Genomic DNA, 24,128 nt, shown 5'->3' on the forward strand with positions numbered 1-24,128 from the left:
CTTAATTAATTCAAATATTTAACATTGTTATTGCATTTGAAATTAGTCTTATTTCGATGTCGAAATAAAACAATTTGTATTTCGAATTTGAGAAAATAATGAACGAACAATTTTAGAATCATACATTAGTCGCACGACGTTATGTCCAATCATTTATTTAAATTAAACGCTTTTTACTTTTTTAATAATGCTCTAAAGTTGTAATGAACCGAATCCATGTGAAATAACCACAAATCTTTCATTGGACTTTATGGAAAATTAAAGTTAGACAATCTGCAGCGGCAGTAGTTTTTCCAGTTAATGAAAATGCTTTATTCAAAATGATTTCCATATCGTAAGCGGTAACGGTATTAGTACTTGTTAATTGACATTATAAAGTATTACTATTAATAAGAAATCAGTCTTTTAGTACATTACTAAATAAAACAGAAAAATTAGTCGTTTAAAGTTTCCGTTTTACTTTCTAATGTGTCAGTACATCAACTGCATTATTAATTGGACATTGCACTTCGCCTGTTTATGTTTGAGCTGCAGTTTAAGATGCCGACTAGATAATCAGTCTGTTACAAGTATATTGGTTTGAAATCAAAAAAGTAATATCTATATTATGCGTCATTCGTCTCACGATCAGTCTAACAAATCACAGCTACAAGAAAAACTGAAATCAACGAGTACTAGATAGGTGCTCTAAACATTTAAAGTGCAACACAAAACGCTGAAATGCAAGTTAAAAGTTTTTTTCGTAATAAAATAAGGACGCTTATTCTATAACAACCACATGTGCAATCTTTTGGCTTCTGTTTATAAAATTAATTACTTAATTCAATCAGATTTTACTTGTTATTATAAAGATAATTCAATTATGCAGCCAAAAAAATACACAAAATAGTGGCAAAACTATACATTTACCGCCTAATTAATACATCAATTAATTACTTAAATACGTAACTGTCATGTGTTAAAATAAATAACCCAAAACCACATAATCCATATCTTTTAACATGAATAATAATAATCATCACATTTTTTTATTTAGTTTTGTGTTTAGTAAAAACTTGTTTTAAAAAGTTTTATTTATAACTGTTTAACTTGCCCAACGTTTAACGAAATTTTAGGGACGAATTACATCCAAAAATTAAGCGAATGGAACAAAATTTTGAATACCGAATATAATCATGATCGATTGTTTCATTTGACTTTGAAATCTGTAAAAGAAACGTCTTATATTTTAAATATTTTTATACTACTATTATAAGGCGCGCCCATTCTCCTGTAAATACGTAATTACATATTTTTTAACAATAACTGATTAAAATATAACGTGGTAGTATTACTAAACGATATATTAACATTAATTTTATGGGCGTGAACATACAAATTAAGGCACCATAAATGTGAAAAGGCAAAATGGCATATGTTTGGTAAGGTATTTAAATTGCACCGAAATGAGGTAAGTGTATGGGTAACTGAAAAACTTTTTAAAAGTTATTCTAACAACACCATTATTTGATATTCAACGACTGTACATTTAGGTAATTCATTAGTTTGAACTGAAGTAGAAAGTGAACTGGCACAGTATTTAACAAAAAAATAAATAACAAATAGTGCTTCACAAGGTTAACAACCCTCCGCAGAATAACAACAGCTATTTACATTTTCTTAAAGGATGAAAGTATCATAACTAAAATTAACATTACACCGGTTTAAAAAAAATATACGCATATTTAACATACTTTTTTATGTGATTAATAGTTTCGTTTGGATTGCGGTTTTGATAAATTACTTTAAAGCACTTTAATTTTTAGTATCGTGCAACAATTTTTATATTTTAACCATAAACTATCTATACATTTCAAATGCAGTGCTATGTAAGAGGCCAGTCGAGTTTAACTTTGATTGGTTTTCCATACGAGTGACTACACACACGGGAAAGCAATTTTAAAAGTAATCCACACTACAGGCTTAATCAGAAAGAAGTCCTTCGTTAATTATTCTACGGTTTCCTAAAATTATTTAATTTGAAATGATTCTCTGATATGCTTCTTAGTTCTTTTTTGTTTTATTGATTTGATTACAACGTTATTTGCTAAAGGGATTAGCCTGAATGTAACCAACTCGCTACAGAAATCAGTCTCAATAAAAATTGGTCATAAACCTATCAGTCTTATAAGTTACGTTTGGTGTGAGGAACTTGTAGCAAGATTAGCTGATCCCTAACACTTATTATGTTTAGGCACACTGCATCATTAAATTCTAATAGTTTCTATATTACCTACGTCTAAATAGGTGAGTACGGNCGAGTGACTACACACACGGGAAAGCAATTTTAAAAGTAATCCACACTACAGGCTTAATCAGAAAGAAGTCCTTCGTTAATTATTCTACGGTTTCCTAAAATTATTTAATTTGAAATGATTCTCTGATATGCTTCTTAGTTCTTTTTTGTTTTATTGATTTGATTACAACGTTATTTGCTAAAGGGATTAGCCTGAATGTAACCAACTCGCTACAGAAATCAGTCTCAATAAAAATTGGTCATAAACCTATCAGTCTTATAAGTTACGTTTGGTGTGAGGAACTTGTAGCAAGATTAGCTGATCCCTAACACTTATTATGTTTAGGCACACTGCATCATTAAATTCTAATAGTTTCTATATTACCTACGTCTAAATAGGTGAGTACGGGTAGACACCACAGGTAATACATATTGCACTGAATACAGTCCAAGCATCAGTAACCGTTTTTGCTTTACATATTTAAAGTATCGGAGACACTGGTTCGAAACCGGAAAAAATATATTGAGAACAAGTGCCCAAAGGCTATTTTACTTCGTCCATTCCTACTTCCCTTCTACCCTCGTCTCTCAAATCTTTTACAATTTCGTCCTTTTTTATGATCGTCGAGACCTGATTCATGGGAGGCATGATGACGCGAGATTCTTGTTTGCGTCCCATCGATAAGTCTTCTACTTGATTATCATCGTCATCATGCTCTGTTTTGAAGGTTCCATTTGTGTGGGGATCATCATTCGATTCTGTAGCAATTCAATTTTTTCAACAAACCCAAAATGTAAAATATGTGGAAATGCATCGGTATGAGTACTTACCGTGTGCTGAAGACGGAGACATGTTACTGTGGTGCATGTATTTCATCATGGTCGGACTAGGGCTCCTATCGCCTCTAGTATTTGGACTTGAAGAATGACTAGTAGCCACAGCATGAGCAGCAGCGGCAACAGCCATAGCCGCTAAAGCTTCCCTTTCGTCGTTTCCTCTTCCATCAAGAGCGTGTAAAAAATGGCTTGCTTCCAGTAAAGCCGGATGATTACTTACACCAGGATCCTCGTTTTCCGAAAGGGCTCCATAAGGTGAACTAGTGCCACTTATACCATACGGAAAGCAGCCGCTACTACCATTCGAGCCTCTTTTGAACGGCCTGCTTGTCGTTATCCCTAGTTTTTTCACTTTATCATAAAGCGTTCTGGACGGAACTCCGTACTTTCTCGCAGCCTGCAAGGCACTCATACCATTTCGAACAGCTTCTATCGCTGACATTATGTCGTTTCGCGTGTACTGTTTGTAACGTTTCCATTCTGGTTTTTGAGCAGGCACGTATGTCGCTATTCCAGACGATCGTAGCTCATTTGTATAGGATTGAGGAGACGTCGAGGGAACGGCGGGTCTCGACTTGTCTTCGTCATCCATCATGGCGAAGTCGGTGTATGGCGATTGAGCATCTTCAGAGGGTTCGTTTTTCATAAGCTAACGAATTTTTTAAGTGAACATTGGGAAAGACACTTAAGAATAAATGTAACAACAGACCTTGTCTGAAGATTCCTGCTCTGGACCATTCCCTGGTGAACTGTGGTTTTCAGAGTGGCAGACGAGACTCACGGGTTCGGACGATTCGACCTGACCTTGACCCAAGACCGTCCTTAAAATAGGAGTATCTCTGTTCATCAGTAAGCTTGACAACTTCTTTCGTTTGAGTGGTGACATATCTGTAGCTGCAGCTTCGTAACAGGTGCTGAGCATTGCAGCAGCCGCTGTGGCTGCGGCATGGGGATGACTTTGAGGAGGTATAGGAGGTGGGTGATGTGGTAACGGTAATCCAGGTACTGCCCACATGGGGAGATTCATCCTGGAATTTCGTTCGACGCTCGATTTGTTGTATATATTGTAGTTCTTTGAGTACTGAATTGTATTTGTAGAATGAGGCGGAGAAGAAGAACTCGTGCTTTGCGCAATCTGTATATTTGCGCTGGTTGTGCTTATCTGAAACACATTAAGTATTAATATCTATATCAAATAAATCGTAAAATAACAACTAACAGAAGGTGAAGAATGCTGAGAGAGAGATTCTTCGTCTTTTTCTCTTCCAAAAACATTTGATTCTCCGCTCCTATTTTCTTCGACGAGTCCCTTCACTTTAAGGGCCTCGGCAACTTTAAGTAAAGCCGCCAGTTGATCTTGAGCAACATTCACCTCCCCTCTGTACATGTACTCCAATATTGCTTTAATTTCTGAGTATTTTACATCTTTGAGCACTACAATTGGATGCTTGCACGGCAAGCCAGTGAAAAGGGCTTGGAAATAAGGTGAGCAAGCAGCTAGGACCATTTTATGGCACTTTACGGGATTTCCCCCATCACAAGCAAGAGTTACGTCCGTAAAAGATTCGTTTTGTAAAAGTTCATCGAACACAGACAGCAGATTTGTGCGATGATTATTCCATCGGAGACAATATTGCTGACCCGTGGTACTCATTTCGGTTAATTTTAAAAAGGTCAATTTAGATCGATCTGAAAACAGTAAAAAGAGACATTGCTTATGGAAATTTACATTCTAGGGAGTCTAAGGCAATTCTTTCTTTTAATGCTTTAAACAAACGTATCGGGAAAGAAAGTCTAAAATAAAACACAAATATTTATTGAGTTTTTTCTTTTGGCAAATACTCTATATTAAAATAAATATAATTGACACATTAGTTAAACTACTTTTTTTCTACAACATATTGTTTTCCTTTGTAAAGCCATCTTTTTCACGTAAACTAGTCATCGTTTCCGAGTTGTGAAATGTCAACGTACTGAAATAGGCATTTTTTTACAACCATTGCCACACTCAGCCGTCTTCGAAGCTACGTACTATTGCCAAGGTTCGTCATTTCAATTTTGAATTCGCTAAGTAGATTCGGTCAACAAACGATTCCATTGACCTTGTGAGCTTATACTCTTGACTCTCGCCTTCCTTTTCTTCTAGCACACGTGTTTAAAGTGTAATTTTTAGGCATATACTTTCGTCAACAGAGATAGATAGATATCGACTCAATTAATAATTCATTAAAATTTAGAATGTCCGTGAAGTGTACGGCGCGGCGGCGACGTCTTTATAGCAACTTTTCAAAAGCTTAAAAAATATTTCGCTCTATTACTAAACTTACGTATACCCATTTACGCTATAAAAGTGAATGTTTTATAGTTTGCTTGTTCAATAATAATTTCCTTTCGTAAATACCAAGATTCAAATTACTTTCGCTGTTTTTGTACATAGGAAAAACAAAATTATAATCCGAACCATTTTCGATAGATATTGGCGTTCTTAAAATTTTCAAAAGTGTCGAAAAATCTTATCTGTATTTGTCTGAGCACAAATTATAATTGCTTATTTAAATATTGTTCCTTCTCTATCTCTATGTTCACTTACGTCATTGGTTTAAAGCGTACATAATTCCATATTCTTGTTATTGTAATTTTAAAATTAATAACTAAAAACGCAACAATAGTAAAATTTTACTTAAAACTTAACCACCACACATTATCTATGCGCACTCTCACCCTCTTAAGTCGCAACTTCAGCTATATTTGGATATTCTGTGCGACTTACCCTGTCCCGTATGAGAACACGTTTCCTATTGGCGTTCTTCAAGTTTCGCACCCCTCAACAACAGCACCCTTTTTTTTGCTATCTGACATTGCCAAAATATAGTTTATAAGTATTTGGCTTGCTAAGAAGTTCAACATTACATACCTATAGATACAGGAGCATCTTGTTAAATTACCAATAATGTCGAACTTGAAGGATTTTTCAATTTAAAAGAAATTGTTAAATATAGGATTAACTTATAAACTTATTTTCCTTATTCTTTTATTTGTGCGATCTCCGTAGGGATACCTGCAAAGGTTTTAGTGCCCAACACAGTACGTTATCCCTTTTATATATGTTTTAACGAGTGTACTGGACTTCGCATATTTTATTTATTTTATTAACCATTTCCTTCGGCTATTTAGTGGATATTTATGTAATGTGCATTAAAAATTATTACTAGGACGCTATCGAAGTCAATAAGAAATAGGTTGGTAGGACACCTTCTCAGGCATGAAGGGCTAGTCAGAGACATATTAGAAGCAGAAGCAGGAGTTAAGAGGAGAAGGAGAGATAGACTAAGATTAGATTATCGTTCACAAATAGTTAAGGATGTAGGATGTTGTAGTTCAAGGAAAATGCGAAGATTACCTCGGGATAGAAAAGAGTGGGGGTGCGTGTCCAACCAGTTATCGAACTGACCACCTTATGATGGAGATGACATTAAAAAAAACTTAATTAATTAATTAAATTGATTTAACATTCGCTCATTAAAACAATTTTAGACAGACAAATGAATTCAGAAAATACAATTATTTGATAAATAATATGGGTTCAATAATTACTGCAGGTGCATAAATATTTTAAACAAATAATTTCAGTAAACAAGTACGAGCAATTTAATTTAATGCTAGATATTACGTATTCGATTAAAATTAGGTATTTCTGGGTACATGTAATCGAAATACAAAAGGTTTATTAAATTTTGTTAAATCTCATTAACTATTTACCTGCGAGCGACTTTTGGCGACAATAAAAGTGCAAAATTTTCAAAAAAAGATGGACAACGTGACCTTACGCAGGCGATTATCTTAAGTGCACACAAGTTTACGAATAGGTACACAATAACCACAGGCTATAGCGATAATGGCATAACGAAGAAAAAATTACTGCTACTGCTTGTATAGTGCATAGTATTATACAAACTAATATATGTAAATACAATCTATACAACTAATATATATCGCATTTGAAATTTTTTTACTTTTTAAGTCAAAATTAGTCACTGGTAGACGTCCCTCTTTATTACACCATATGCTAATTTAAAAATATTTACATACATCCTTATTTATGTAAGTTGTCTATAGTGCCATTCTTACAAAATGAAATTGTTAATGTAGTTTTATGTCAGAATTTTTGAAATATTTTTTCTGTGATTAATCTGCATAGTACCTACCACAAACGCTTTTATAAGGAATACTGTTGGTCAAATAATTATCTATGTTTTGAGATCAAAATATAAACAATAAAAAATTGCAACTGTTATTATTTATAGTTCACTAATTAAGTAAAATTTTTCTTGGTTATCATACACTTTTTTGAAATGTGCACATTCAAGATTATTATTAAATAAACAAGAAATTGCAATTTTTGCAAATTTGAATAAATTAAGGGAAATACTTACATTTGTTTGCTTAAAAGTTTTGGGCATGCAAAAAATAAATCAAAGAAAAAAACTTACTCAAAAAACTAAAAATTCAGGTGAACATTAGCACTTTCGAATTTCCAGAGGAAAAATCGTCTCGAAACGTATAGTCCAAATAAAAAGGCGCACCTCTGGATTATTAGCAGCAGCGGTCCAGCAGACAAGTGCACGCACTGCGCGTGTTTTTTTACGCGTACAACTTTCCGTCAAAACGCCCGCACGAATTCTGTAAAATGCTTCAACGAGCCCTACGTATAGTGGGGGGTTAGTATCAATTCACACGCAACATGCGGGGGTGAAGGGCTATCGATGTGGAGGGGGTATCAAAACGCACTGGTCCGCGGGGTAAGGTGGCTCGGCGGATCGCAATCAGGAAGGACTAGAGACTAGACAATGATAGCTATCCTTTTCTTTGCCAAGGATGTCGTCATTGTCTAGCACTAGACGCGATACTCGTATGGGCTAGAGCGTATAGTGCATCGGTTTTTGGGACACGCACACTAGCATTTTTCTAGGTTGCATATCTTGCACCAGGAGGAAGTCACGTCTGAAGCTTTATTTTAAGCTGGCGAACCGCACAACAAATTTCGTTAGTCGCTCAGACATGCTGGGCCTTTAGCGCTCTGCTTGCAACCCCTTTTTTTTTTCGACAAAAGTAACAGAATCATGTAAACTTATCACTACAGATAACAATTGGATTAAATGTGTCAAGCAATTTCATTCTAGGCTAAAATTGGTTGTTCAGGTGTGATACCCTTTATTTATTTAAGCATAAAAAATTGAAGTAAGTCTCAGAAATGTATAGATACTTACAGCTGATTTGCAACTGTTTTTTAATGCAGAAATTTTATAATGTAATTGTTATTCCGATATACCTAATCGACGTTAGTGTTTTTGATGGCACATAAACAAAGCAAAATACTTAAAACTTGCATTTTGAATCATTAAAATTTACCGAAATTAACGTTAGACATGGTAATTAAGAAAAGCTACTTTTAAAGTATGTCTCCCCTCCCCTCTAAAGTACCCGCAAATGATGACACATAAAATTTTCATAACACCTCACCTATAGGCATTTTTATATGCATACAATAAATTGACTTCTGACATAGATTTTTTTAATAAAAAAAAAAGAAACAATTATTAATTGAATATTACAAAACATTGACAGAATTAAATTGCGAATGACCAAAATCTTTAAATCAAATATTTAGATATTTATTCAGTAATCGTTATGTTCACAACACAAAATAGAATGTTAAGAATGCGAATTATACGAAAATTTTATAATTTTGAAACTAAATATTTGATTTCCCTTTAATATTGCGCAAGTTTCAAACTGGAAGTGTTTATATTTATATCAATTTGATAACAGAGTTTGAAAATCTGTATAAATATCAAGAGAATTGCGAAAAAAGAAAATTACACATAATAAGAAGTTATATAGGTACCTGTACTACGTACTTTAGTTTAATATTTTACAAAATATTTATTACCGTATGGATGAGAAGGCATTTGAGTTTTATAAAATTATTTCGGTTTGTAAATTTGTATTGCAAAATTAATAATCATGCAAATTGTGTAAGAGTAAAAGTTTGATTGGAGTTGGTCAGGAAACAGAAAACTGGGTTTCCCCGAAGAAATTGCATGTAAAACACAAAAGTTAATTATTACCATCAATGAGGTAATGAAGACTATAAAGTAATTATGCATTAAGCTAGAAAGGTACGTTTATACGTATTTCAAGCAAAGCAAAATATACTTCTGTATATCAAAAGATCTGACCATTGATACGAATACAGGAATTATTCTTTTATTTTCGAATTGTTATAAATCGGAATTGAAGTGAAGACGAAAAAAAATAAGTTTTTACACTTTGGCCGCATTTGTTTTAAAATTATTTATCAGTTCGTAAACAAGTTTAACCGCCAACAATTTACCTTGAAATTAACATTGAATTCGGTTATTTGCCGCAAAACCAAACGAGCTTGCCAGAAGGAACGTGAATTCCAAGAGCATAAGCGATAGGCACCTATTAAAAAAACATTTTATAATGCAGTGTACAGGAGGTACTTATAAAAGTAAACGTAGCAAAACGTCAAACTGCAAAAGTCGCCAAATAATTCCTGTTTGTATTTGGATACTTTTTAAGCCGATTATCTATTTTGAATGTACGAAATGCAAACAACAATGGGTTAGTTAATCACAGTGTTCTAATAAGTAATTAGACGTCAATAATAATGTGAAAGTACACACTTATTTCGTTCGAATTCAGTGAAAACGTAGCCAATGTCGAAGAGGACTTTTTTATGACAATAAATGTAGTTAGGTCGTAATTTTTGTTTGTCTTTCCTGAATGCTGAAAGCTGTTGTCTTTGATGCATACTTCCACTTGCGCAGGGTTATTCCACATAAATACGAATGACTAAAATTATTATTACTAAGTAATACGAATTTAAACTTTATTTGAATTATATACAAAATATTACAACAACTCCTTACTGTACCTCTATCGAAAGTGTACAATATTTATATATGTAAAAGCGACATTCTCTCCCAGGGAAGAAATCGCATTTAGGTATTCCTTATGAGGAAAGGATTTTAATATCCTCTGCGTGGTTTCCAATGTCATCTTCGGCTCGAGTGACAATTTCCACGCAGCGGATGTTTAAATACATTCTTACCTGGGTGGTTATGTGACGCTTTCGTCCCTGATATCAGGAAAAATTATCGTAGGCGCACTATTAGTTGCTGCTAATCTTTGGCAGAAAAAAGTATAGGACTTCTTAAAAATTAAATGGCGAGTTTCTTATTTGAACAAATATTGTGATCATCCATTTAATGTATTTAACAACTATCTATTGCCCGCGTGCAATTCGCTTACATCGCAAACGCCCATTTTACACCTTTAGCTGAAAGCTCATTTTATGGTGGATTATAGCGTTCTTTAAGGAACTTTTATGCAAAGTATCAAGTTATCATGATTCCTGACTCAGCGGTTTGGGATGTGCCATGAAATTTTGAACTGCCTTTTCACCACTTTTGTGGTTGAATTGTAAAAAATTTTTTCTTAGTGCTCATCTAGGTACCTTGCATAAGAAACGTCTGTACAAAATTTAAGTTTCTATACCCACGAGTTTGGGCTGGACGTCGATTGTGTATCCTTTTATAAGTGTATACAGATACGTTTCACCAAGTGTGCCCAGAAAAAATTCAATTAAATTTTTGCAAATTTGATTCACTTCGAAGTGATTGCTACAAATTGTGTGTAAAATGCTGGATTTTCATTTGTAGGTATATTAGTTTGTTTCGATAATTGTCGTTCATTTTTTCTGTTCTCTGTTTCGGGTGACCATCGTCGCGGAACGCAATAATAGTTAAAAAGTTGTACCTAACTTTCTGGGTAGGCCCGGGCCTAGGAAGCGCTATAAAACAAAAAATGCATCGAGTAGTTGGCCTTGGCCACAAAACCACACGTCGTCGTCTAATAGGCTTCCTCACTTCATGGACGTATGGACTTTGCTTGCTTCATGTCCTCTTCATAGCCTAGACATTGTCATTAAAGTAAATCCTAACATACCCATATTACATTTGCATACGCGCAGCTACTCATACATACTACATATTCAGATGTATACTTTATTATTATTGTGCTTACGTATTCACGGTTTGTATCTAGACAGACATGAAGCCTTTTCTTGAAGGCAGGATTCATAGTTTGGTTGCCAAATGTTCCACATGCTTTAAAGTGTGCTTCCTTCAGAAAGTTCATGTAGAGTCTCTACTGATTAAATTGAAATAGAATTTTGTGTGCACCTTGGGTCTTACGTTGGAAATTATTGAAAAAAAAAAAAGAGTACAACATGATGATGAACGCGTTACTTATTTTAAAAGTGATTATTCTGAAACATTCCCAACATCATTCAATGATCTTCAGCTTCTCCTTTTCACATTTAAAATCAAAAAAACCTACATTTCTAACTACCACTGTAATCTAATCTAAGTTTACCCCCATCCCTGTTGTTTGTGCTTTTAATATGTCTCCAACTAGTCCTTCATTTGAGAAGGTGTCCTCTCAATTTATAAAAAAATATCTCGCCAATTTCCTCTTGACTTCCATTACGCCCTTTGTTCACCTATTCATTCTTAGGAGATACCTCATCTCTTGCCATTTCTAACATGGGTATTTTTACTCCTATATCACTAGATCTCAAACGCTTCTAAATTTTACAATGCATAGGCTTGTAACGATGTAATAAAAACAGCGTCTTCTGCGGCGAAAATATAAGAAATAGGCTTGCGACTCAAAGAAAAGTTCACGGACGTGTCATTAAGAAAGGTTGTTTTGATAAAACAGAACTGTAAATAGCCTAGCAAAAATGTAATAATAAAGCTGGAACGTTGATCTCTTCATTTGAAATATACGTATATATGTTTAGCAATATGTCTAAAGGTTAAGTATGTAAAAAGGATGTCAAAATATCAAATGGTACAATAAAATCTTTGGTTTTCTTTTTTGTTCTCTGTTTTAAAAAAGACATTAAGTATTTTTTAACCATGACGATGTCATAAGGCGTCATCAAAAAAGTAGAAAAGAAACGTCCTGTTTCAAGGTTTAAGAGTGGAACTATATGTATGTTTTGGCTATTCAACCCTGTATCAAGGATAAAATTCGTAACTGAATCAATTAATACTGCATTTGTTTAAAACATCTCATAATTTGTAGCTCGATTTCCACCTGGATCAAAACCTACATCACATACCAATTTCCCTAACTATTAGTAGCTAATAACATATTGGCATTGTGTTATAGATAGAGTTTTGGGTAAAGTAATTTCACACGCAATTCGTGCGTCATATTGTATTGTACTTAGAATGCTGATGATCGATGATGTGCGCGTGTAAAGTATGTAGGTGACGGAGGAATAGCCACTGTTTTATTCAGTAAAAAGCCCAACTTTGGACCTCCACCGACTTCAACGTAGCCGCCTTTCCGACTGGGCCGCAACGGCATAATGTTCTAATGTAGGTACTGAATATTGAAGTGATTCTTTAACTATTTAGCACGCAGTCTCTGGCTGGTCGATTACTACGAAAACTTACTTGACCCTTTTAGAATTTCTTTGCTTCATCATCCTTTAATGTTTTATTAGAATATTCTAAACTATTTTCTGTCCACTCACAGTTTGCAACCATCATAGGTTTTGTTTTTTCTATTTGAAATCCGAGTGAAATTTATCGAAAGGTACATTTTTATAATCCATTATTTTTTTTAAATTATCGTAGACATATATTTTCGAAATTGTGCATTAAGCTAAATGGGTTCATATAAAGTAGTTTTTCTGCGGCAGGAAAACCCTTAGGGTGTAGAGTACCTGCCGCTGTTTGCTCCCCTGTTTCATTATTTCGGTATGCATTCTGCAAATCCCCTTATCAATTTCCACATCTCTCACGCAAAAGTTAACATTGATGCGTGTTTCAAAACGTATAGCATGCAAACTTTTATTATTTGTACACCACATTTTTTGAGGGTTGTTTGTCGATTTACTATTGTCTTGTCTTTGGCAATTTTCTTGTCATATTTCTTTTTTGTCCAACATAATGATGGATAAATAATGCAAATCCTTTTGTTTCTAATTTTGCATATCACGTTTAGTTTGCAAGTTTCGTTTCATTTTCTTGAGCTTCTGTATGCTTGCAAAAGAATTGTAACATAATCATAAATTCTCTTTACGAAAACATACATTTTATTGTTCTCTTTATTAATTTACTTTATATTTTATTACTTTTTGGCCATAAAGAAAACATTCATAAAGTGGAAAAATGGAAACCTTGGTACACTGTCTAGAACACGATTTACATACTTCAGAATGTACGTCTATTTATTGCAATTTAAAATAATAAATTAATTTTGACAATACTTGATGTGTAAGTTGTGAATAAGCGAATAAATAGATTGTTTGCTTGAGAAAAGTATTTGCCCATGCAAGGATGTATATCATCAAGTATATTAATACGTACTTATCAAACAAGAAGATGGTCAGGGAACGCAGCAGTACAATATTATGCTGCAGTAGAGGAGTCAGTAGTTAAATGAAAATGGCCCGTTAGTTCTCGAAACTTGAATGTTTGATATTATAAGAAAGATCTCGTTGAATTAAAACTCGTTATAATATGAATGCATTCGTTCCAATAACCGTGGTGTGTTGCAGTGCAGTGCAGGGAGGAAGGGGGGCCAAGGAGAGGGTACCGTTGCTTCTAATGGAATGCCACGACAGATAAAAAATATCGAACTTATGGAAAAGTGCACTGAACTTCCTGATGCTTCCGTATTCTTTAACACAGAATACAAAAGCATTTTATAAAATTGAACAAACATTTACTGTAGCAGCCTCTTTCTTTAACAAATTGTTACGAATCAGCAAAGCGATACATCAGAAAAAAGTTGCCCACGAAATATGTCACGATTATTTTTTCTTTATTTTAAACAGTAATTAATATCATTCCTATTTACTCAATAGGTTTTGATGTATTATGCATTTAAAGCAGCAAAAGAATTATATGAAAGATAATATTTTACAACAAACCCCTTACAACATTAATAAGAACCTTATGTACATTATGCCTTACTATAGGACATCATTAGGTGCAAACTATTGTGGTAGTTATATATAAATTAATGAGTGTTTTGAGAAAGGAGAAATTCACAGCAAAATACGCACATATGCCTGATTTGCTGGATTTGCTGAATCGATATCTCGTCATTGAGTGTTATGAATCGATGCAAAATAGTTCATTACGATTATATGTATTGAAATCCTTTCTACACTTCCTAAACTTCAATTTTACCATTCATTCACACTTTTGAGCTCGGTTACGTTTGTATTTGTTGATCATTTTACTTTGATGATGCGTTGAAGATCTGAAATTCAAGTTTAAGTTGTGACGGCACAAGAAAAAAACTCTTCAGCCGTCAACTTGGACTGGAGCACTACGTGGTATCTCCTGCCGCTGAAGAAGTAAGCAAAGCCTAAAATTAGAACAATAAAATCGGACATTTATAGAATGTTTACACAGTACAGTGAAACAGCCCCGTTGTTTACGACAAGTGAAGTTCAAGAGTCAAAAGTAACGTTTCAATAACTGATAAAACGAGAGGGGCATCTATGCGTATGAATATACAATGCGGATAATAAGTACTAAGAAATTTATGTATACTTATATGCAATATGGAAAATCCATTTTTTAAATTTCTTTTACACAGTAGTTTTCTGAAAGATAGTAAATCGAGATTTGTTTGCTGCTGGAGTATTGAATAATAGTATACAATAGTCACATCAGTTCTTATTCTAACTGTATTCCTCACTATCAGTGCCAGAAAAGCTTTTGAATGTTTGAATGTAGCCTACTGGTAATGAAAGTAGGTGGGCAGTCTCTTTACGACGTTGTGAAAAGCTGGAGCGTAGAGCGGAAGAGTATCCCTTCAATCTCTTCGGTTGCAATGAGTAAAAAAAGGTGATACAGGCGAAATGAAGATAGATGATAAGTAAAGGATTATTAGGTATTGTTTATGTGTGGATTGTAACTGCCCCAGTATTTGTCTAAATGATCCGAGGAAAACCGTAGAAAAACAGCGATCAGAACAGGCAGAATAATTTTTGCACATATAACAAAGAAATTTTATCTTTTTTGCTTTGTACGTGTGTTTCAGACGTACGTATTATACAAAAGAGACGACAGGGATATAAAGTACTTAATGTGAACAGCATAGTGTATGTAAACAACGCAGTCCGCCCAGACTTTTCATCTTATCGGACGACTGATAACGTACCAACGGTGACTGTTGCACAAATCATCAACAAAATTCTTGTTTGTATGTGGTAGTGCATGTGTATGCACGAGTCCATAATAAACATGTACAATGGCGGTTCTTGACTTTCAACAACGACGACGGACACGACGGCCGAAGCGGCGCTTCGTAATAATGTTTATTATATAAAGTACAATCTCTTTAATAGCCCATTGTACAACTATTAATTTGTTGTTAATGCGTTGCACTGACGGTCTATTTTTGATCTTTTTTTTATTACATTGCACATTACTAATTGATTCTACTATTATCATTTAAGCTTGCACAAGAGCTTTTCAGATCCGTACCATAGGTAGGTAACAACTACCGGTTCTTTTCAACAACGTGATAATCAAATGTCATTAAAAAAATGGCGCCACGAGTGTAAAAAAAAGGCAAACAGGTTTATATTTAGATAGCTCTTTAATGACTGTTCTATCATTGATACACCAACACTAATCACTGAATCCAACGACGCTGTTAATCGTCACTTCAATACTATACAGTGTGTCTTATGAGTCCGAGTGAAATTTATCGAAAGGTACATTTTTATAATCCATTATTTTTTTTAAATTATCGTAGACATATATTTTCGAAATTGTGCATTAAGCTAAATGGGTTCATATAAAGTAGTTTTTCTGCGGCAGGAAAACCCTTAGGGTGTAGAGTACCTGCCGCTGTTTGCTCCCCTGTTTCATTATTTCGGTATGCATTCTGCAAATCCCCTTATCAATTTCCACATCTCTCACGCAAAAGTTAACATTGATGCGTGTTTCAAAACGTATAGCATGCAAACTTTTATTATTTGTACACCACATTTTTTGAGGGTTGTTTGTCGATTTACTATTGTCTTGTCTTTGGCAATTTTCTTGTCATATTTCTTTTTTGTCCAACATAATGATGGATAAATAATGCAAATCCTTTTGTTTCTAATTTTGCATATCACGTTTAGTTTGCAAGTTTCGTTTCATTTTCTTGAGCTTCTGTATGCTTGCAAAAGAATTGTAACATAATCATAAATTCTCTTTACGAAAACATACATTTTATTGTTCTCTTTATTAATTTACTTTATATTTTATTACTTTTTGGCCATAAAGAAAACATTCATAAAGTGGAAAAATGGAAACCTTGGTACACTGTCTAGAATACGATTTACATACTTCAGAATGTACGTCTATTTATTGCAATTTAAAATAATAAATTAATTTTGACAATACTTGATGTGTAAGTTGTGAATAAGCGAATAAATAGATTGTTTGCTTGAGAAAAGTATTTGCCCATGCAAGGATGTATATCATCAAGTATATTAATACGTACTTATCAAACAAGAAGATGGTCAGGGAACGCAGCAGTACAATATTATGCTGCAGTAGAGGAGTCAGTAGTTAAATGAAAATGGCCCGTTAGTTCTCGAAACTTGAATGTTTGATATTATAAGAAAGATCTCGTTGAATTAAAACTCGTTATAATATGAATGCATTCGTTCCAATAACCGTGGTGTGTTGCAGTGCAGTGCAGGGAGGAAGGGGGGCCAAGGAGAGGGTACCGTTGCTTCTAATGGAATGCCACGACAGATAAAAAATATCGAACTTATGGAAAAGTGCACTGAACTTCCTGATGCTTCCGTATTCTTTAACACAGAATACAAAAGCATTTTATAAAATTGAACAAACATTTACTGTAGCAGCCTCTTTCTTTAACAAATTGTTACGAATCAGCAAAGCGATACATCAGAAAAAAGTTGCCCACGAAATATGTCACGATTATTTTTTCTTTATTTTAAACAGTAATTAATATCATTCCTATTTACTCAATAGGTTTTGATGTATTATGCATTTAAAGCAGCAAAAGAATTATATGAAAGATAATATTTTACAACAAACCCCTTACAACATTAATAAGAACCTTATGTACATTATGCCTTACTATAGGACATCATTAGGTGCAAACTATTGTGGTAGTTATATATAAATTAATGAGTGTTTTGAGAAAGGAGAAATTCACAGCAAAATACGCACATATGCCTGATTTGCTGGATTTGCTGAATCGATATCTCGTCATTGAGTGTTATGAATCGATGCAAAATAGTTCATTACGATTATATGTATTGAAATCCTTTCTACACTTCCTAAACTTCAATTTTACCATTCATTCACACTTTTGAGCTCGGTTACGTTTGTATTTGTTGATCATTTTACTTTGATGATGCGTTGAAGATCTGAAATTCAAGTTTAAGTTGTGACGGCACAAGAAAAAAACTCTTCAGCCGTCAACTTGGACTGGAGCACTACGTGGTATCTCCTGCCGCTGAAGAAGTAAGCAAAGCCTAAAATTAGAACAATAAAATCGGACATTTATAGAATGTTTACACAGTACAGTGAAACAGCCCCGTTGTTTACGACAAGTGAAGTTCAAGAGTCAAAAGTAACGTTTCAATAACTGATAAAACGAGAGGGGCATCTATGCGTATGAATATACAATGCGGATAATAAGTACTAAGAAATTTATGTATACTTATATGCAATATGGAAAATCCATTTTTTAAATTTCTTTTACACAGTAGTTTTCTGAAAGATAGTAAATCGAGATTTGTTTGCTGCTGGAGTATTGAATAATAGTATACAATAGTCACATCAGTTCTTATTCTAACTGTATTCCTCACTATCAGTGCCAGAAAAGCTTTTGAATGTTTGAATGTAGCCTACTGGTAATGAAAGTAGGTGGGCAGTCTCTTTACGACGTTGTGAAAAGCTGGAGCGTAGAGCGGAAGAGTATCCCTTCAATCTCTTCGGTTGCAATGAGTAAAAAAAGGTGATACAGGCGAAATGAAGATAGATGATAAGTAAAGGATTATTAGGTATTGTTTATGTGTGGATTGTAACTGCCCCAGTATTTGTCTAATGATCCGAGGAAAACCGTAGAAAAACAGCGATCAGAACAGGCAGAATAATTTTTGCACATATAACAAAGAAATTTTATCTTTTTTGCTTTGTACGTGTGTTTCAGACGTACGTATTATACAAAAGAGACGACAGGGATATAAAGTACTTAATGTGAACAGCATAGTGTATGTAAACAACGCAGTCCGCCCAGACTTTTCATCTTATCGGACGACTGATAACGTACCAACGGTGACTGTTGCACAAATCATCAACAAAATTCTTGTTTGTATGTGGTAGTGCATGTGTATGCACGAGTCCATAATAAACATGTACAATGGCGGTTCTTGACTTTCAACAACGACGACGGACACGACGGCCGAAGCGGCGCTTCGTAATAATGTTTATTATATAAAGTACAATCTCTTTAATAGCCCATTGTACAACTATTAATTTGTTGTTAATGCGTTGCACTGACGGTCTATTTTTGATCTTTTTTTTATTACATTGCACATTACTAATTGATTCTACTATTATCATTTAAGCTTGCACAAGAGCTTTTCAGATCCGTACCATAGGTAGGTAACAACTACCGGTTCTTTTCAACAACGTGATAATCAAATGTCATTAAAAAAATGGCGCCACGAGTGTAAAAAAAAGGCAAACAGGTTTATATTTAGATAGCTCTTTAATGACTGTTCTATCATTGATACACCAACACTAATCACTGAATCCAACGACGCTGTTAATCGTCACTTCAATACTATACAGTGTGTCTTATGAGCTTTATGACAAACTTTGTCCGAAGGCTGGGTTAATTCGAAACAAGTTTTTCTTAAATGAACGTGGGTCCAATTCGTTTTCGTTTAGAAGTTACAAAAAACTTTATTAATAATTGACAATGAAAATGTTCACCACCGGATCAAATGGAAGCCATACATGGGCGGACTAAAGATTCGGACGATTTCTTATTTGGTTAACTACATCCTGAATTCTTTCGACTAACTGCTAATGGATACCTACTGACTTCAATTCGATAGACTAGAGCTGCTTCATGTGCCTCTATAAACAAAAATCCAAAGGATTTAGATCTGCTGAGGTTTGCATTCGGGAGAACACCGTTATGATTCCGAATCCGTCAGCTCTGTAATTTTGTGGTCTCCTTGGATCACTTACTTGGACAAATGCTGGGAAAGTAATTATATTCCACAGATAATCTTTCTCACCTCAACCACCAGCACCCACACTCATTTCCATGATTCCTAAAAGGAGACTGAAGAGGGTTTTCCCTCTGGCATAGCCCGGAGGGACTGTCTGCCTACACCTGCATTAGTTGCCCTGGTATATGTTTCTTTATAGTTTTCTTGGATCACATACTTAGACGAATGCTAGGACAGTAGTAATAAAATAATGTTTTATTTCTCTTCTGTTTTCGTTTTGTCCGACTCGCCTTTCTCACCCCAACCACCATCACCCACACACATTTCCAGGATTCGTAAAAGGAGATTGAAAAAGGTCTTCCTTTCGGAATGGTCCGAAAGGATTGCAAGCATTAGTAACTGGTGGAAATAAAACACACAAAAGTTTAAGTTTTTAATTGGGTGATCGAGCGGGACTTTTATTCTGAAAATGGTCATTTAACCATACCAATCAATTCTTTAAAATGCTTGTAACTTCTAACCAAAAACGAATATTTGCAACAATTTTAAATAATGACGCTTCGTTTGGATATAAAAATATAATATATAATGTCTGATTTTGCGTTCACTATGACGAATTAATTTTACGTCTACGTTTTAGAACAGTCCTTTTAAACTATATCTAAAGAGCACCTGTTACCTACATATAGATATAACATTCACACGTTATGTAAATGCGAAGATTTTTTTTCTCAATATTTTGTTTTAATGAAGTAGATTACAAAAATTATTGTGTGCTGATAAGAAGATACGATAAAAGGACTGTTTTTTTTTTGTTTATTATCCAACTGCATTCAAGGTTAATACAAAACATTTTAATCATTTGCAATGTTTTTTAATCGTCCGACTACAATTTACGTAGAAAAAATTGTTAATTATTAACTTACTGTATGCATTGCTAATTACATTATATACCTATAATTGATTTTACCTGTTACTAGAGATTTAAAGACACTTGTTTTTATTTATGTTGATGGTTTAATGCTGTTTTGAGTGAAAGGGATAATAAACATTAATTGTTTAAAGTAAGAATGCAATTTATTTCCACAGTCAGTGTTTATAAGAATTGAAGAATGTATCGTTTGTAATTGTTATCGTTGTGCCCTTATCAAAAAAAGCAAACTTGAATCCTTATCTTTTTCAGTGCCAACATAAATTTTAAATAGAATATCGCTCTCCAGAATTACATGAGGGATTGATATTTAAATAAACGAAGTGAATATTGCTTAGCAGGTAGCGATACATGTAATTCTTAGATTTGCAGATATAAATAACAAAAGTTGTAGAAATTGTTGTAATAATTGGATTTTATGTAGTTACAGGGTTTATCAACTAACTTGGGAATCTCAGATTAGAATATCAATCCTTAAATATGTAATTCTTCAGTTTAGAGTAAAGAATGGTTGATGTTTTGCTTTCGCAAAAGCGGATATTGCAGCTAGTTTACCGTTGTTGGTAGATTTATGTCGATGTGACTGAGTGACTTAGGAAATTTGGGGAATGTAAGAAGGACATTTTCAATATTTCCATTATGATTTGTTGCTTTATAATGTGACAAAGATCGTATATATGTTGAAGATTTATCATCTTTGCACTCATGCATGTTAGTTAGTTTCGTTGTTTTCAGTTTTCCCATTTTGAGGGCCGCATCATTTATTATACATTTGTAGGATTCGACAGTTCATTACGTCTTGTTTTTGAATGTCGTAAACTATTTCTAAATATTGTGTGTACTTACTTTAAATAGGTAAATGAAACAGTGTTGTGTTTCTCTTGAGATATTACAAAAACGTACCTACCTTCGTTGATTGTAGAAAAATCCACTTGGTTTTCAAAAGATTTTTCCAACATGGGAAAAGAACTTGTTATATCACAGTCCGTTGCAAAAACATTCGCAAACATTCGCCTGACAACAAGATAGCAGCGACTCAAAAATAAGATATTGCATCCGCGATGAAATGTGCATTCAGAATTTTATGTATTTCATATGTCCCTGCAACATTTTGTCATCAACTTCATTGATAGTTGAGTCTGTTCTTTCGTGATAGTAGGAAGGTACTTGTGGTTAGTTGTGTTGGTTTGTACGTACGCAAAACACCGTTATAACGGATGACGCCGCCGAACACGTTCGCAAAATTACGCAAAACACAGTTACGTCTGTCTGATGTATGTTTATTGCGACCTGCACTAAGGACATTCACTTGTACCGCTAATGAATGATGATTCTTGACCAGCGTAACATTGCAAAAGTTGAGGTACACTCGCCTCCCGAACATGTCGTGTGCAAAAACCGAGATCGCGCGATCTTGTGGATTAAGAGTTTTATGTTTGGTGCGACGTACAATTCGCGGATCGCGCTTCGCTCTCATTCGCGCTTTGGTTCGCGAAAAGCTTAGATCGTCGCAAAAGCCACTCATCGTCGAACAAATCTCCATCGAGTAGGGACGATCTGTTACAAATAATTTCAAAACCGCTATTTTTCATTTCGTGCTAAAACACTTTGTTATCTTGCTTCATAAATATATTCATGTGATCGTACGTTCACGGTTTAGCTGTAACAATAACAACAAGTCATTTCTATGCAAGTGCTAGTTTTGTGTTATTATCGAGTTCATGAAAGGCAGTCTGGGGTTATCAGAATTTGCGTTGAATATTGATGTTTCCGCTTTTTTGTATTGTTGTCTTGCAGTTTTGTGCACTGTGAAGAGCTTGCTGTGCCGCTGCCGCGGGGTTAATGTGCATGGGGAATCTTTTGTTTGAGTGATGTGATAGTTTGACCAAGGATCAAGTGTACTAACTCTATACTTTTCGATATAAAGCATTAGTTATATTCCAATTTTGGATTATCTTCACAGATACTGTAGATGAATATTTAGTAGATGTCCTTTTTGAAGGATAATTGGTTCTCCTTCGATTACCCATGCACAAATAAAACATTTCAAGTATAAATTGGGTAAAACTTTGTTTTTTAGAAAATTTACAAACATGAAAAATATAAGACGTCGTTTGAATCAGGAGGCATTAACTAATATGTGATTTTATTAATTAAAATTAAAAATCAATAAAAATCAACGTATTATATATTGGAAATAAAGTCGCAGTATTATAGGTATTAGGTGCTGAAAATGTTGAAATGTCCTGAAACTTCTCAAGGCTGAAAAGGTTATTAAAATTGTTTTGTAAAGATTCTTTACTTTGAACCGACTTAATGAGATGGGAAAATGAACATGCTAAGGTCATTTTTGGTATATTTTAACCAACTCAATCATTCTTCTAATTATTCTTGCGTATTAACTGCCATCGCTAATGACCAACTTTCGGAAGTTGGCGATAATACGTGTAATTTGTGTTTTTGACGAAACTAAAACTATCTTGATGACTCCTAATTTATTATTAACTGAAAATGAGGCATTTTCATTGTAAACTCTTACGCGCACATATTTTCACTATTTCACTCTAAATACCAGCAAATAGATTTCGATATTTTCAGTTTTTTGTTACGAAAATAACTAAAATATTTAAATAACATTGTATTTCAACATTTCTGTTAATACAAACATATTTTCATTTGATTGAAATTGACATGACACGGACCAACAGATTTATTATTTTGAAAAATGGAAAATGATTTTCTAGTACGCACTGGCGGTCCTTTCCACCTTAGGCACATGATGATTGAATAAGAAGCGCTTCAAAACAGGAAGGATGTGTTTTTCTTTTTGTGTTATAAATCTGGCTGTGCAACGATACATTTCTAATGAAGTTAGGAGGGCCACCGTGTATGCGACAGAAAAACGAAATGTCTTTATTAGTAAGGAAACATTTATTAGTGGCGCAAAGAAAGATAGTATTGTCATTAAATCGTCTTTCGAAGTCAACGACATGTTATCTTTTCAATATTTCGCCTTCGTTTTCATAAGCAAATCCTTCATTTCGACGGAAACTTGTATCGAAACGGGACTCCAAATGTGATACTCGCGGTTGAGTAAAAGGTGGTCGGTGCGGCGTGGTGGGTTGGTTACATCCACACTATTTTTTATTATTAAATTAAAGAGACGGAAGAGTGCAGTCGATTTGAACTGCAGGCAACATGCATTTGTGGGTGAACGACCCTTCCTAATCTTAGATGCATTGAAACTGGCACCTCTAGAGAGCGGATTCGTTCTAGAAATTTAACAGCACCCAACTACAACCAAGTTCACGTTTGTAGTCAAAGAGTAACGAACTTAGTTATGATGGAATTTTTTCCAATCGTTTCCGATAAACGCAAAATAATTCGAAAACTTCGATTAAGAATCTTAAAAGAGAATATGTTTTGGTATTTACCTACTGCAACACTTACATCAGTATCTACATTGGGAGTATTTTGCATGTCTTGTGCCGAAAATGCAATGAAATAAATTGTTTTTGTGGTTACATTACTGAAAAACATATTTGACAATAAAATTCCACAACATATTTTTAAAAATCTTCTAAAGATGCCTTAATATAATGATTTTTAAAAACAAACAAAATTACCTATTAGATACACCTTTTTCTGTGATGGTTTTGGCCTTTTTAAAATTTCAAAAGGCTTTTAGTTCAAGAAAATTAATGCATTCAAACTTTTTATGACCCTCTCGACTTGATAAAACC

At 34.1% G+C, this 24,128-nt stretch overlaps 1 protein-coding gene across 4 annotated transcripts; it reads right to left on the bottom strand.

The window, feature by feature from the left end:
- Positions 1-2,303: 2,303 nt before the first annotated feature.
- On the bottom strand, positions 2,304-22,932 carry LOC108741654 (protein bric-a-brac 1). Of its 4 annotated transcripts, none has more exons than XM_018476521.2 (5): positions 21,293-22,932; positions 4,332-4,801; positions 3,822-4,274; positions 3,107-3,761; positions 2,304-3,034 (listed from the first exon to the last, which is right to left on the bottom strand). In XM_018476521.2, exons 1-5 carry the CDS (start codon positions 21,393-21,395, stop codon positions 2,820-2,822), a joined length of 1,896 nt encoding a protein of 631 aa, XP_018332023.1. In that variant the 5' UTR covers positions 21,396-22,932; the 3' UTR covers positions 2,304-2,819. The 4 variants fall into 4 exon arrangements, with proteins under 4 accessions (XP_018332023.1, XP_018332025.1, XP_018332024.1 ...); XM_018476523.2 differs by having other exon boundaries at positions 21,289-22,932; XM_018476522.1 differs by lacking the exon at positions 21,293-22,932 and adding an exon at positions 14,289-15,150.
- Positions 22,933-24,128: the final 1,196 nt, after the last annotated feature.

The sequence above is a fragment of the Agrilus planipennis genome, unplaced genomic scaffold (assembly GCF_000699045.2).
Source record: "Agrilus planipennis isolate EAB-ADULT unplaced genomic scaffold, Apla_2.0 scaffold194, whole genome shotgun sequence".
NCBI lineage: Eukaryota > Metazoa > Arthropoda > Insecta > Coleoptera > Buprestidae > Agrilus > Agrilus planipennis.